This window comes from Ruditapes philippinarum, unplaced genomic scaffold (assembly GCF_026571515.1).
Source record: "Ruditapes philippinarum isolate M1 unplaced genomic scaffold, ASM2657151v2 ctg4405_1_1_1_1, whole genome shotgun sequence".
Classification (NCBI taxonomy): Eukaryota; Metazoa; Mollusca; class Bivalvia; order Venerida; family Veneridae; genus Ruditapes; species Ruditapes philippinarum.
In genome coordinates, this window is record NW_026865561.1 from 51,820 (window position 1) to 69,460 (window position 17,641).

Sequence of the window (17,641 nt, forward strand, 5' to 3'; positions counted from 1 at the left end):
AAAGCAAAATTTTGACATGGGGTAAAGCATTGCAGAGGGGGCTGGAAATTATTGTTCAATTATACAGTAAAATGTCACGTAACAATACTCCTAATATAGGATTATGTCCCTTTTATCATCTAATGAGGGAAAATAAGTGAAAAATGAATGGTGAACTCCTTAGTATCTAATGTGAAGTGGGTGGGGATGAGAAAACAATTAAAAACAGTCAAACCAAACATCCTTGCTTGTATCTTATGATCAAACACAGTGTTGTTATGGCAGTCAATAGAAACACAAGATATCGGCAATCTCTCGAAGTTTCGAAAAGTTCAGTTGATAAAGTACTGTATTTTGAAAAATATTTGTAAGTTTTAAATTTACCGATAAGTTTTTAATCTTTAGTTTTCATTAAAAAAAAATTCCTTTTTAATTTTATCCAAACTTAATGATGAAAATTGATTAAAAAGGAAATGCAAATATTGTCTGTAAACTTTGGTCTTTGTGTTTAATTTAGTTTTCACAAATTTATCGGCAGTATCAAAAAAAAAAAAAGTTTCCTATTTTACAGCAAAGAGCACAATACTCACTCATAACACAAACAGGGAACAAGAAATACTATTGATTTTTAGATAACAAAAACTATTTTTTGATAGTGGCATTTTTAAATTTAGCAAAGTTTTTGACTTTTCTTTTCATCTTGAATCGTACGATTTATTTTGTAAATGACTCTCCTATATAGGAAGTTTGATAAGTAGCGTGGAAGATTTGGAATTTAAAGATTTAGTCATTTGATTAAAATTGTCTATATATATTCGGTTTATATCTATACAGTGTTAGCAGTAACCACGTGTAGCTAGCAATGATGAAGGAGTTTGGATTACTTTCATTAATTAAGTGAGACATCAAGGAAAAATGTCCAGGTAATTTTTAATAATTACTTTAATTTGTACTGAATTGTAATTTTCAACAAGATATGTTTGTAAAACATGTATGCCCCCTATCAGCAGCCAAATAGTCATGTGATAAGGTTATTATGTATGACTTCTGACCCAGTGATCAAACAATTAATAAGGGTTATCAAGTATCTACTGGTCATGACCTTAACCTTTGACCCCTTGACCCAAAACTCAATACGGGTCATCTGCTGGTCACGACCAATCATCATACAAAGTTTGAAGTTCCTATGCCTAAGCGTTTTTAGTTAATTGATCGGAAACCGTTTTTACCTACAAGGTCAATGTGACCTTGACCTTTGACCACTTGACCCCAAAATCAATAGGTCATCTGCTGGTCATGACCAATCACTATACCAAGTTTGAAGTTCCTAGGCCTAAGGGTTCTTTAGTTATTTATCGTAAACCGTTTTAACATACATGGTCAATGTGACCTTGACCTTTGACCCTAAAATCAATAGGGGTCATCTGCTGCTCATGACCAATCACCATACCAAGTTTGAAGTTCCTAGGCCTAAGGGTTCTTTAATTATTGATCAGAAACCGTTTTTACTTACAATGTCAATGTGACCTTGACCTTTGACCCCTTGATCCCAAAATCAATAGGGGTAATCTGCTGGTCATGACAAATCACCATGCCAAGTTTGAAGTTCCTAGGCCTAAGCGTTCTTAAGTTATTGATCAGAAACCGTTTTTACTTACAAGGTCAATGTGACCTTGACCTTTGACCCCTTGACCCAAAACTCAATAGGGGTCATCTGCTGGTCACGACCAATCATCATACAAAGTTTGAAGTTCCTAGGCCTAAGCGTTTTTAGTTAATTGATCGGAAACCGTTTTTACCTACAAGGTCAATGTGACCTTGACCTTTGACCCCTTGACCCCAAAATCAATAGGTCATCTGCTGGTCATGACCAATCACTATACCAAGTTTGAAGTTCCTAGGCCTAAGGGTTCTTAAGTTATTGATTGGAAAGCATTTTAACCTACAAGGTCAATGTGACCTTGCCCTTTGACCCCTTAACCCCAATATCAATAGGGGTCATCTGCTGGTCATGACCAATCACCATACCAAGTTTGAAGTTCCTAGGCCTAAGGGTTCTTTAGTTATTGATCGGAAACCGTTTTTACCTAAGAGGTCAATGTGACCTTGACCTTTGACCCCTTGACCCCAAAATCAATAGGGGTCATCTGCTGATCATGACCAATCACCATACCAAGTTTGAAGTTCCTAGGCCTTAAGGTTCTTTAGTTATTGATCGGAAACCGTTTTTGCTTACAAGGTCAATGTGACATTGACCTTTGACCCCTTGACCCCAAAATCAATAGGGGTCATCTACTGGTCATGACCAATCACCATACCAAGTTTGAAGTTCCTAGGCCTAAGCGTTCTTTAGTTATTGATCGGTAACCGTTTTTATTTACAAAGTCAATTTGACCTTGACCTTTGACCCCTTGAACCCAAAATCAATAGGGGTTATCTACTTGTCATGACCAATCACCATACCAAGTTTTAAGTTCCTAGGCCTAAGGGCTCTTTAGTTATCACTCGGAAACCATTTGGTCTACGGACCGACGGACCGACAAGTGCAAAGCAATATACCCCCTTTTCTTCGAAATGGGGGCATAACTATATATGATTTCAATATCAGAAATTCTGCCTTATGTTCTAACCACCTCAATTTGTTTAATTTGATTGAATTTTGAACTGTCACATAAGTTTGATTTTTCTGTATTTAGATATTCAATAGTTAGCAGCAAACTGTAATATTATAAAGACTATACAATTTTCAGGTTTGTATGTTGGTAGAGTCTCAGGTCAGACTTCACAATGTTATAATGTTTAAGTCAGACTTCACAATGTTCAGGTTGGCATGTTGGTAGAGTCTCAGGTCAGACTTCACAATGTTAAGGTTGGTACAGACTTCACAATGTTCAGGTTGGCATGTTGGTAGAGTCTCAGGTCAGACTTCACAATGTTCAGGTTGGCATGTTGGTAGAGTCTCAGGTCAGACTTCACAATGTTCAGGTTGGCATGTTGTAGAGTCTCAGGTCAGACTATACAATGTTCAGGTTGGGCTGTAGAGTCTCAGGTCAGACTTCACAATGTTCAGGTTGGCTTGTAGAGTCTCAGGTCAGACTATACAATGTTCAGGTTGGCCTGTAGAGTCTCAGGTCAGACTATACAATGTACAGGTTGGCATGTAGGTAAAGTCTCAGGTCAGACTATACAAAGTACAGGTTAGCATGTGGGTAGAGCCTCAGATCAGATTACATAATGTTCAGGTTGGCCTGTAGAGCCTCAGGTCAGACTATACAATGTTCAGGTTGACCTGTAGAGCCTCAGGTCAGACTACATAATGTTCAGGTTGGCCTGTAGATTCTCAGGTCAGACTATACAATGTTCAGGTTGGTATGTCGGGGTAGAGTCTCAGGTCAGACTATACAATGTACAGGTTGGCATGTGGGTAGAGTCTCAGGTCAGACTATACAATGTTCAGGTTGGCCTGTAAAGTCTCAGGTCAGACTATACAATGTTCAGGTTGGCCTGTAGAGTCTCAGGTCAGACTATACAATGTTCAGGTTGGCCTGTAAAGTCTCAGGTCAGACTATACAATGTTCAGGCTGACCTGTAGAGTCTCAGGTCAGACTATACAATGTTCAGGTTGGCCTGTAGAGTCTCAGGTCAGAATACATAATGTTCATGTTGGTATGTGAGTAGAGTCTTAAGTCAGACTACACAATGTTCAGGTTGGTATGTGGGTAGAGTCTTAAGTCAGACAACACAATGTTCAGGTTGGCATGTAGGGTCTCGGGTCAGACTGCATGGTGTTCAGGTTGGCCTGTGTGTAGATTGTCAGATGGGACTGCACAATGTTTAAGTTGGCCGGTTTGTTTATTCTCAGTTTGGCCTGTAGAATCTGGTCAGCTGGACTATATAACTTTTTTAGTTCTTGGTGTACTGTCTTCATACTTGGCCACAACAATTTTTTCGACAATACCTTCGAGTAGACTAAATCAGGCTAAACTTAAATGACCTTAACCTTCCAGGTCAAATTTTTAATTTTTGCTTGATTTAGCAGATTTTTGCTGTAAGTGGCTATAACTTTGTTATTTTTGAATGGATTGTAAGATCTGTAAGATAATTATAGTGTATTCTTTGCCAAAATATCATACATGTATTTCACTGACCACCTGTTAATATTAGCTAATCAATTTTTAACAGTATCACTCCATGTGCATAGTGATAAATACTAGGTTCATGTAAGGTCATATAAGGTCAGTGTTCTGCTTTATACATTGATGATGCAGATGTAATGTTGACTGCACAGAGGTGCAGGGTGGCCTGACTTGATCATTACGTCCCACGGATCATACCTTTTTTCAATTTTTTTATATTTTTGGCATAAGCCATTTAGAGGCTTAAGATTATGTTAAGGTAAGTAAAACTTTTCCTGAATTTATTAATAGCATATTCTACTCACCTTGGCATCAACTTTGGTATCATCGTTGAAGGTCACTGAATTATTGCCCTTTGCAAAGTCAAACCATTTTTACTATCAGTTATTATGCAATCATTGAGAGTTTCTGAGCTTGCTGTCTTTTTTGCTCCTTTTGTTCTTGTCTATCTTTGTTTTATACTATGTTTTTTGGCTGTTCAAAATATTCATCCTTAAATTCAAATGAAAGGATCTCATTTGTCAAGATTTATTGAGAAATAGAACAAATATTTTCTTGATGACTCTTTTAACCATATTTAAACCTTTAGCCAGCAGGCAAAAACTAATTGAGCTGTGTCATGACAAAATCAACATAATGGGTTTGCAACCAGCATGGATCCAGACCAGCCTGCGCATCTGTGCAGTCTGATCAGGATCCATGCTGTTCGCTATCGGTTTCTCTAATTGTTATAGAGTTGTAAGCAAACATCATGGATCCTGATCAGACTGCGCGGGTGCGCAGGTTGGTCTGGATCCATGCTGGTCGCAAACCCATTATGTTGGTTTTGTCATGACGCAGCTCAATTATACCAGTGCAGACTAAGATCAGCTGGTAATTCTGTGCTGTCTGATTAATTTAGGTATCATACTGAAACTTGGAATACTTGTTTACCATTTTTAAACAAAGTACAGTTGTGGGCACAATTTCAAGCAATATTCTTTATGAGTTATATTAAGACTAAAATGATAATTTTGTTCTACGAATATTATTTTGAACCCCTATAAAAGGTTAAATGCATATCATTAATTCATGAATAAAATTATTTGAAAATGATAAACAATTTAGGCTTCACTAGTGCTAGCAAAAACAGATTCTATGCATGCAACCAGTGCACACCAAGATCAGCCAGTCTATCTATACTATCTGATCATGGTCTGCACTCAGTGCACATTTTGAAATTTTCCCTAAAAATGATGAATGGTTTTGTCCAGATTGAAAGATAGACAAGTCCATTTAAGATATTTAGCGAGGTAAAGAAGAGGAAAAACAAATTTATATGGTTGAGAAGTTATTAGAGCATGTAGAAAATATTGAGTAAACAGATCATTCCTGAAGTCAGGTGTAACACTTACACCTGTGTATCAGTCTTCATTTATGGGCAGTTTTAAATCATTTTAAGTAATTGTTCATTCTTAATAAACTTAAAATGCAAGAAACTTATCTGTACTAATCTAAACACTGATTAACCTAAATGATATATAACAAATGTTTAACGTATTTTTTTTTTGTCAAATTATTTTCCTTCAATTATTACATGGTGTACATAGCATGAGAAGATATTTGGGATATTTTTTCTTACTTGTGTACTATGTGCTACACCCTTGAAAAAATCTTCTCAAGTATCATATAAACATTGCCAGAAAAGGTTAAGTTAAATTAGACCACTTTTGTAGTTTAAATAAGTTTTGGATACAGTAAATAATAGCAGCTTTCCTTATTGTGTTAAATAAAAGAGCCAGGTATTACAATTTACAAGGAATATACATTAACTGAAAAAAAAAACCTTACTGGTATTTATTGTTTAGCCTTTAATCTCTGGTGCAAATGCAGAATTTTTTTAGGATTATTGTAAATTCATATTTTCCAGAGAGGGTTATGAATTCTTAGGGAGTCCATAGTCATATGAAATAAATTTTCACTACATTTTGGGTGATTTTTGTTAAAAAATGTAAGTTAACAAACTTTAAAACTGATGCATGCTTGATTAAAAACCTTTATTTGGTGATATTTTGGGTGATGATTATAAAGCAATATTTTTAAAGCTTTTCAAAAAATTATATACATATTAATAATTATGATAATATTATGGGCTTTATCTACCTACCAATTGGTTGATTTTTGAAGAAAGAACTAAGATAAGAAATGAAAATATCAATCTTTCTGTCATTTAATGCTCCTCATCACCTAATGTTTGAATCCTGTATCAAGGATGTTGCTTAAATTATTTTTGTTCAACAATAATGTCACAACATATATATTCTTTTATGCATGTTAACTTTCTTGCATACTAATTTGTGCTTATTAACCCAAGTAGAACCACCAACATTTCATATGGGCTCCAGTCAAAGTGAGTTGCATTTAGAATTCAAACATTTTAACTAAAAGGTTTGAACTAATGCAACCTGACTTTGACCAGAGTATATACTGATCAAGTGTTTGAAAAAAAGCTTCACACATTTAATTGCAAAATTTACAGTTTTATTTATTTCAGAAAACGTATTGTTTGCTATGTATGGGCGACTTGAGGAAGATTTGAGAAGTACAGATTCTTTCGATATGATTGATAAAAAGACAAAAAGTTCACGCTCGTCAAAAAATGCCGTTGACACTGAATTTGATCATGTTGACATTGACAATAGTGAAGTAAACCTGAAGAATGATGAAGTAAATATGAAGAATGTTAAAGTAAACATGGGCAATGGGGAATTAAACATGGGAAATGGTAAGGTAAATGTGGAAAATGGTACTGTTAATATTGACAATGGTGGACAAAAGATGGTCAATAGTCAAATAAACATGGGTACTAAAGAAATGGACTTGGGGAATGGTGAATTAATGAAGACTGCAGATGAGTCTCTCTCATCAAATGGAAATCATGATGTTGGATTGAGCAATGGTTGTAAACATTATGATTTAGCGATTGATGCAGACGACAATGTAAAGAATAGTGAAGTTAATCTCGACAATGTTGAACAGTATAAAGTGTACAAGTCTCGCTGGTTCATGTTGTTTGTCGTCTGCTGCCTTAACTTATCAAATGCCATGGTAAAGTACATTTTTAAAAAATCAAACAGTCTTAAAAGTGCAAAATATGCGATAATAGATATAAATGATTACATAATGTTGAATATTGACTTTGTTTTTTCTTTAAATTTGTAAAATTCTGCTTTATATTGGAAATGTCAAAATTAAATTCTACACATTTTATGTTGTCTAATGGATATTTCTATCAAAGTCATATAAAAAATGATCATTTTCTGTATTTCTTTGATGTTTTTTTTTCATCTAGAGTGATTCAAAGTAGTTCTACTACATAATGAAATTAAATGGTTCATGGCTGAGTGGTTTAAATGCCTTGGACTAGTAATCTAAGGACCAGGGGCAAGCCGTTGTTTCATTGACCAAGAAACTTTACACTTATTGTTGATTCCAGGAACAGATTTGAGAATTCTTTAAATTAATTCTGAATGAACTAATAAATCGTTAAGATGGTCACCTATGTTAAACTTAATTCAGAGGTCAATAAAATCTGCTGCAAGACAAGAACTTTGTATTTCACTGTATACCATCTGAGCTGCATCATTTCCTTCTTATAAGAGCTGAATTTATGACACATGCCGTTTTATTACCAAATCATAAAATCATAGTTTGATCCTTGGTCAGGCCACAAGTTTATTAATGTATGAAACAAGCCTAAGATTATAAGCATTATTGGTCAGTGTGCCTTGTCACTATTGTGTGTTTCAGATGTGGATAACATTTGCTGCCGCAGCTGACACCACCATCACATTCTATGGTATAACTTCCTTACAGCTGAACATGCTTTCCATGACATTTATGTTTGCTACAGTTCCTCTAGGTTTTGTGGCATCCTGGGTTTTAGATACCTTTGGACTTCGTACAAGTGTAAGTATTACAATTCTGCTTTTGTTTTGGTTTGTTAATTAACGAAGGACGTCCGTGGCCAGGTGAATAAAGTTGTTGTCTTCAAACCACTTCACTCACTGCTGTGGGTTTGAATCCGACATGACTTTGGATTCTTTCATGTCACAGTGCGGAAGCTATCCAGCTATCTTACGGAATGTTGATGGCTCTACTCAGTTGCCTTCTTGCCTGAAATAATGCACCGAGGGCACCTGAGGTCTTCCTCCACAATTAAAGTTGCCATATGACATTGATACTGTGTTGGTATGATACATGTATGTAAAACTCAACCAAAAACAAAAAAACAACAAAGTTTCATAACCATCAGATTATTGTTGAAAACAAAGCTCTGTGTGGCAAACCTGATAATGACTATATTACTATACAAGAGCATTTGTTTTGATAAATGTTAACTCTTTGCATTTTTTTTGTATGTGACTCTGATGGCATAATTATAAACAGGTGTTTCGAAGTCATCTGTACTTAAGATACCTTTAGCTTTATACATGTGCGTAAGTTTTCATAAAATTTGGTTGCCAGTTTGCTTTTTGTATATGCATGAGTATTGTTGAGAAGAAAGCTCTTAAGACTTCTTAAACTAGGTACCTTTGAAAGTAAATGATAAAATCAGCTGCCTGTAACATTACTAACAGAACCAACAGAGAATTGCTGAAAACAGGGCAATGTGACATAAGCTCAACAGTTGTTACTGATGGCCATCCAAGTACTTGAGTTTGACATTGTATCCCTTACTCACTCAGAGAAAAAAAAAGATGAAAAAAAAACTATCAAAGAACTGTCCAAATTTGGAGTCTTAAAGTAAATAATAGAAAACAGGACTGCATTATGTAATGAAAGAAAGAAAATTCATATTCTCTTATGTAAGTTATTTTAAAGGATTGTCTCAATCTGAATAGAAATACTTTTTTTTATAGGAAAAGAACAATAGTTTAATAAAGGCTGATGATCAGGAATTTTATGCATCTTAGTTAGGAAGCAAAAACATAACTATGTTTAAGCAATAGGAATGCCTCTGTTTAAGGGTTACTAATTACTATATCAGGAAAAAAATGACCAGTATCAGTAAAAAGACTGAATTTCCATGCCTGTCTCATATCTAAGGGTAAAATCTTATGGAAAAAAACCAAAACAACAACATTTTATAGAAAGGTTGCAAGGTGTACAGTTTTGGTCTCAATATTTATTATGGCTAACTATGAATGTATGTGTTGGAAAAAAAGTTGAATACCCTTGAATAACTTTCTTAGCATGGGACTGAATTGATTAATGTAGAAAATGGTCTCCGCTAAACAGAATTATCGGTACCAGAATAACAAAATATCCGAATATTTACAAACAAGAAATGATAATACAAACAGGATGCAATATATTGTCTTAGAAACTTTTTAATACACATTACGTGATAATATTATCCTCTCCTACAGGGTTTAAAATGGTTTTGAAGATACTTCATCTGTTAAAATACATTCAAATACATGTACATTTAGTTGGTATTATAATATTTTTGTGTCTGGTAAAGCATTCTAATAGTTGGTATAGCATAAAATTATTATACTGGGTATATTAGGTTGTATTCTAATAGCTGGTATAACAAAATTATATTTGATATACCATTGTTATAGTTGGTATATCTTATATTGTATTCTAATAGCTGGATATTGTATTCTATAATAGCTGGTATAACAAAATTATATTTGATATACCATGATAATAGTTGATATATCCAATATTGTATTCTTATATCTAATATCTAGTAAAACATTATTGTATCTGGTTCAGCATACAACATATTTAGTATCAGTGGTATTGCGTTCTTACAGTTGAGGCATTGCTGCAGTCAGAAAATTTTAACATAGGCCATAATTTTTTTTTATTTTTAATGGATTGACTTCATACTTGTTCACAGCAATCCTTTGAACATGACCTGCACATAGACCAAATTGATCATGAGCTTCATACATCAATGACCTTGACATTGTAGTTCAAATGAATGCATATGACAAAACTAACATGATGATTAATTCAAATATGACATTTACCTGTAATTGACCTTGACCATGAAGGTCAAATATGAAATTTGAATTTTATTTGTTACAGAAAAGATGTGTTTTTTTAGGAGTACTCTCTACAATAATATTCTCCCTCTGATGTGTTTAGAAAAAAGAAAATCAATTTTTTGAATATGGTAAACAATATAATAACTTCTTATGTATGTATTGATATGATTGAGTTACAATATCAATTTGTCAATATCTCATATGCTAAATCTATAATGACAAAGATAAGCTGAGTTCAACATTTCAACATATTGTAAAAGAGTATAGACAAGATCTGAAATTAGAAAATCTCATATCTCTATTTCTACATAATAAAAAGAAAACTTGCAAATATAAAGGCACATTATGCCTCAGAAAAAAAATCCTTCTTTAGAAAGGGAAACATGAGTTTCATAATGTTTAAATAGTGGTTTTTGATTAGTAAGATGCTTATGAATTTAGCACTGAATATGAAATTATTTGTCATCAAATTATCAAAATGTAAACAAATTAGCTTTTTGACTTAAATTTCATCACTATAACTGTACTGATTGCAAGAGAGCAACAGTTCCGGAAATTGACCAATAAGTAACTTTCAAGAAATTTTAACACAGCACCAAAACTAAAATGCTTTTGATTAAATTAACAAAAAAGTGTTTCTGGGACATAATGGGCCTGTAAAACTGACAGAAACTTTGAACAAAACATTTTTATTCATGAAGTATTTAATACAGAGAAATGACAGAGTTATGAGTCATACAGAGTTATGATTCTTTATATTACCATTATATGACAAGATTCCGGAACCATGAATAATCTAGGAGAATATAAGCAACGGCATGAACTGAGCACAAACTTACATAACAAGCACATTATAATTATAGCATGATCACGAAATATTTTCTATTATGTAAGACAATATTCCAATAAATCTACATATTGTTTTTAGATCTACTCAGTTTATTATCATACTTGAAAATAAGGATGAAAAAGCAAGGTTATATAATTATGAGGGAACGTTCCTATGAAAAGAGCATTGACTTATTTGTACAATTATGTGACATTCCACATAGTCATCATCAACAAGACTGTATAGACATTTAAAAACTTTTAAAAAGTAAAATGAGGAAAAAAAATACTTTCAATACTTAATACTTTCAAAAAAAAAAACCTGTCAAAACTCAGTTCTTTATAAAACAGCTTTCACACAATATACAAGCTACAAGTGGGTAGTTGCAGGTTTGAAAATGCCAATTCAACAATGAAAATCTTACAATGTCAAAACTAAAGTCTGGACCTTTCCTTTTATGAGTTTCAAACCTCTATGAAGTGGGAAGCAGAGATACAATAAGCAAATTTTGTCCATTAAGTACAATTGGCATTTTCTTCAGGCAAATGTTTTAAGTTTTTTAAGGTTCTGACCAGTGCTAATGCCAATGTAAGTTTTATCAGATTCAGTATACATGTTTAGCTGCTGATTTCTTGTTTTTTAATTTTGATAATTTATACACAATAGAATATAAAACAGTCTTGGACAGATTCCTATTCATAGCAGAAGCATTTAACATTTAATCAAAGCAGTCAAAAAATCAAAGGCAGACATGAAATTAAAGCCAGACATTATAAAAGGCAGACATAAAATCAAAGACTGACATAAAATCAAAGGCAAACATTATGAAAGGCAGATATAAAATCAAAGGCAGATACAAAATCAAAGGCAAACATTATGAAAGGCAGAATATAAAATCAAAGGCAGACAGTTTAAAGGAAGTATTGATGAACCATATGTGCAAAGATGCCATTAGGAGGCACATTACATAATCTTTGTAATTTTTGTGACCTCTTGTACTTAATTATGTCAAGATTTATTATCACAAGTTGATAAATTAACAGATCAATACCCAAACTTTTGTCCCTTGTTTCAAATAAAAAAGAAATAATGAAAAAATTATTATATCTTAAACATGAGTCTTTAAAAGGGAAACAACTCCTAAACCAATTTTAATGCAAACTGAAGTAGTTTCCCTTTGAACTGTATAAAACATATTTTAATTTACATTATTTGATCAACAAACTTTCTTTGCATATTTCAGCTGCTGATATCAGCTTGGCTTAATGGTATTGGTGGCTTATTGAGGAACATAAGTACATTGGATGTTATACCAGCAGACCACGCCTACACAGTCCTTCTGATTGGTCAGATTTTAGCAGCTTGTGCCCAGCCATTTGTGATGTTTGCACCGACAAAATTGGCAGCACTTTGGTTTCCAGAAAATCGTCGTGCAACTGCTAACATGATTGGAAGCATGAGTATGATTTCCTTAAATTGTGTTATGGATTTGCCCTGCTTTGACTTTGGAACGTTCCATTCAAAGTTTAAGGGTTTTCAATATCTAAATTTAGCTAACAATGTTCAGTATAGAGCTTTAGATCGACTGCTCAGGTATATAGACTGGTTTGGTACTATACTGTGACAAACGCTAATCATTTTTAAAGTTTGAACACCAGAGAGTAAGAAAATAGTTGGGTTTTTTTCTTCAATTTTAAGTTGTGGGGTTATGAATGGTGGTGGTCATTTTTCATATAACCTGTAGTGTATCTTAATTCATAGCAAAATAGACAAGCAATAGATGTTAACCAAAGCTCCGCAAATGTGGGGTTTTCCCAGCTTATCTGCCAGTACAAACTTTTAATGTTATAGCTTCACAGTGCACTACCTGTCACAATAGATTAAGTGTCAACCTTCTAAGCTGTAACTGTAAGTTTGTTTGTACCATACGGATTAGCTGGGAAAAATTCAAATATTCTTATTTCAGGAGTTAGTCTATTACTAACCATGTTTTGTTAATTTTACAAGTATTATCAATTGTGCATATCTATTAAGTGTCTGCATAAAGTCTTGACATAATTTTAACTTGATAATTATCTTGTGTTTTAATTTTCAGTGAATCCACTAGGAAACATGGTAGCTTTTATTATAGTCCCATTGGTAGTAGAGGATGTTTCTGATATACCTTTAGCTGTAAGTCTTTTATAACAAACCTCTCATTATATTATTGTGATTTTGTTATAACCACCAAATTTGTAACTGAAATTTTTGAATACCACCAAGTTAAAGAATACCACCAAATTTAAAGCACAGGTCTCACTCAATTATAGTGAATTGTTTTAATACTACCAAGTTTGCAATTGAAATGTTGGCATGGTCCTCACTTAAATTTAGTAAACTGTTTTAATACCACCAAATTTATAATTGAAATTTTTGCACAGTTGTCACGGTCCTTTGAGATGAAAAAAACACAGTTAAAATATTAACTAAAGTTGGTCTGAAATAATTATCTAATTTTTGTCTTGTTTCATCAAGAAAGCTATGAGTAAAAATGATTTTGAAGTTTATATATATATGAAAAACATTGTTATTGATCTTAATTGATAGGGATCAATTATAACATTGATAGAAATGATTGTCTAATAAGAAACATTTATTTTGTATATTGAAGTTATGGATAGTATCTGCGCCTGCTTTTTTCATCACCATAGTGACGACCTTTGGTGTAAGAAGGTCAAGGCCACCAACACCACCATCACCCAGTGCAGGGGAAGTAAATCAACCTTTCAAAGATGGTTTAAAACAGGTAGGCCAAAACTAAATTGAATAAACACAACAGCAACACACAAAAAAAGAAACCAATTTGCTACTATTTATTCATATGATACAGAAAATACTGTCAAATTTGAACTGCTGCTTTTGTTGTCTTCAACCCTTGGAGTAAATGAATTGCAAGTGTTAAATGAACTTTAAGGTTTTGCAAGAAGTCCATCAGCCAGAATTATAATTAGAGTCTGTATCTAATTTAACTTCTTTGACCTTGAAATCTGATCATTTTCTCTGAAACAAATTTGTTAAACAAAAAGGTTACCAACATTCCTACTTTGTGAAGGTCTTAAATTCAGTTTCATGCACGTTTGTAACGTCGCTTTTCATTGGACAGTTGTGACGTTTAATAATTTTATATACACGGCTGATGTCGATTCATAAAGGAATCTCGCTTAATTCTTCTAAAAATGATGCTAAGTATGCTGTATTATAAATTTGTTTATAACATTTCTGACAGGTTATATGGCCGTATATAAACGGTTGTTTGCAATATAACCCTCGCCTAGCTGCTCGGGTTATATTTACAAACAACCATTTATATAGGGCCATATAACCTGTCAGAAATATTTATAATAAACACTGTTGCACATATACTCACGGATGGCCTGAATGTGTCAGCTCTTAACAATATTTAACAACATGGATTTTCCTGTTTGGTTTTATTGATAAAAAAATTTGATAAAAGAAGAGGCTAAAATGATAATGAAATGAAAGGCTTTATAATTAAAAGAGGTGCTTGATAATTGAAGGAAAGCTTGATAATAAAGGAGGGTTTGATAATGAAAGAGACTTTAAAGCCATATGCCTCCAGATAAGTCAAAATATTTCAATAAAATCAAACTTGAGAAAAATGAACTAAGTTATAAGGAAAAGTAAACGGTTTCAAGATTCAAGTAATATTTCACATAATATGTGCGTTTAATGACTGATTTTTCAGTATTTACAACTAAATTTCTACTGCGTTTCTAACGCAGTAAGGGCTATTTATGCATATTTGACCACATTTTGGTAATTTACATGGTTTGTTAGTACCATTGATAATGTGTTAATTTTTTCCTTTTGGTTACTTCACAATATTACACATTCAAATAAATTTTCAAAATTTTCATGAAAATTAGTAAGAATCTGGAGGGGTGCTTCTTTAATAATGAAAGAAGGTTTGATACTCAAGCATAGATTCTAATGCCTCAAACTAGTTATCTAAGGATTGCTATCTGCATGGGTTCGAACACTGATAGGGACGAGCTGTTGCTTCCTTGAACAAGAAACTAAACACAGTGTGTCTATAAGCTTCCTGCACAAACAAACTAAAATAAATTCTGTAAACCAACAATAATAACAGACCTGATAACAACAATAACTACAAACCTCAAACCAACAATAATAATACATCTGAGATTATGATAATAAGGGACCTAATAATAACAACAAAAGACCTAGTCACAATTAAATAACAGACTTTCACCACATCTGACCATACTTTATTTTGTTGGGTGGATAACATTATTACTTTGAAATGAAAATGCCTCATATCAACAAGGGAGATTTTGAAATTTAATTCAAGGCAACTGAACATATTACCTAAAAAGTTTAGGTTTTTAAGCTAATGTCTTTTTCAGCAGTAATACGAATACAAATACAAAAACTTCTTTTATGCTTGTAATAGCCAGTAAAACTGGAATTTCCATGGAATTAAATCCATATGGGTCACAGTATATCATTCAGACTTCAGTAATCTTTATCAAAATAAACAAAATAAACATATCATGCTTGCTACATTTAAGAAAGATTTTTTTAAAAAACAGGGGAGGTAATAAAGATACAATTTCAACAGTTTTTCAATTTGAGTTGTACACCTTACCCAGGCAATAAATTAACAAACACCTTAATAAGTGGATCAAGAATATCAGAATTTGCAAAGATTATAAATATTTTGTACTATCAGCTATTGCAAAACAACATTTGGATTTTTGTAATTTTCATCAATTGTTTAAAATCACTTTTATTTTAAAATGGTGTTTTTCTAATTATGTTTTCTTTTTCTCTTCAGATTATAGTTAACAAGAACTATATGATATTAAATATTGGGTTTGGAGCTGGTTTGGCCCTGTTTACAGCCCTTGCATCATTCCTGGAACAAATACTCTGTCCTAGAGGATACTCAGATGTATGTTAAGTACATTTGTTTAAATTTATTATACGAAATTGCTTAACTGCAATTAGTTTTCAGCCTATGCCAACAGTACACAGGCCTGCCTGAACATCTGTGCTGTCTGACCTGGCCTGAGATCTACATGTTTACTATTGACTAAAGTAAGGTCAAATTTTGAAACATCAGAATGAAACTTGAAACAAAGTTCATGGAGTATAATTTGATTCATGTATGAAGTTTGTAGGTTATATAAAAAATAAATGTATTATAAAATTGTTTGTAATGGTTGGTTCAAGCCAGCAAGACTAATTGTTTCTTCACAAGACACCAGTTACTGTTGATCACTTTAAATTTATGGGATAAAATTTTCAAGAAAAGTTTATTCGCAACATGATTATTTCGCCTTTTTCTGCCTTTCATGAACTTTCTCAAATTTATGTAGTTCCATGAAACTTCAATGTTTGGGTTCAATGTCTGGTTCAAATATCCTACAAGTCTAAAAATCTTCAAAAATCAAGCTCAAATGAAAAATCTTTTAATTATAATCTCCACATTTTAACATAGTTATCACATTTACGTTATTAACATTTTCAATATTTCTATAACCACCAGGATTTTGCTGGTATATGTGGAGCACTCATGATAGTTCTAGGAATGGTGTTGTCTGCTGTTGCTGGTGTTTATGTTGATAAGACTAAGCAGTTTGATGAAGTTCTCAAAGTTTCATTAAGTCTAGCTGTTCTGTCAGGAATTGCCTTCACACAGGTAAATTGGGCACTGAATTTTTTGTATTTTGACTTTCCAGGGATCAAAAGATTTCAGAAAATACTAGATATTATATCAAAATTATGGTGGCTGATTTGTGCCATTCGTGTTTTCACCCCGCGACCCCGCCAAAGTCGAGAATTTACAAGTTAAAATGGCGGTTGTGCCAAGGGAGGGGGCAAGGGGGCAGGAGTAGGTGGGATGGGGGGGATCTGAGCAAGATTTAAGAAATAAAACTACAGGGTCGCGGGACGAAAACACGCTAATTAGAGGGGGCCTTAAGGTCCCTTATCTTCATTTGATAATTAAAACTTTGCCAAGCATTCCTCGCAAATTAGCGCGTTTTCATCCCGCGACCCCGCCTAGCGAAAAGTCAATAATTAACAAGTTAATGGTTTTCATCCGCAACCAACCTTTTTATTTCTTAAACCTTACCTCGCGCCCTCACTAATTAGCATGTTTTCACTGGGACCACGCCCCTGCCATTTTAACTTGTTATTTTTCTATTTTTCGCTTCGCGGGTCCCGGGGCGAAAACACAAATGGAACAAATCAGCCACCATACAAAATGCTTACATGATGCTGGTGCTGTCGATGTTAAAAATAGCAAAATAAAATTTCTTGGAGATATTAAAGAGAAGTTTGAGTGGGTAAAGATTAGTAGATTTCAGTAATTACTGATAAAGTTTAAGAGGATGGAGCATGTTGCCACAGTTGTGGTTTATTTGGTCTTGAGTGCTGCATAAACTACACTAAATGGTTTATTCTTTATATTTTATGTAAAGTGGATATTTTTGTAAGTGTCTACAAAGACTCTGCATGAATATGTTAACAAAGTAGTTTTTGAAGCCAACTGTTATAGAATTTAATTGTTCTCAACTTCACATCTTAAAAGATAGTGACATATATGAATACATTTTGTACATTGT

General features: G+C 33.2%; 1 protein-coding gene across 2 annotated transcripts; it reads left to right on the forward strand.

Annotated features, from left to right (window-relative positions):
* Window positions 1–591: 591 nt before the first annotated feature.
* LOC132729546 (solute carrier family 49 member A3-like) lies at window positions 592–16,713 on the forward strand (the record flags this gene model as incomplete). Of its 2 annotated transcripts, none has more annotated exon segments than XM_060715324.1 (8): window positions 592–902; window positions 6,649–7,202; window positions 7,905–8,063; window positions 12,232–12,448; window positions 13,084–13,160; window positions 13,639–13,773; window positions 15,847–15,963; window positions 16,561–16,713. In XM_060715324.1, coding segments are annotated over 7 exon segments (1,395 nt in total), but the record flags the coding sequence as incomplete, so codon positions are not given.
* Window positions 16,714–17,641: the final 928 nt, after the last annotated feature.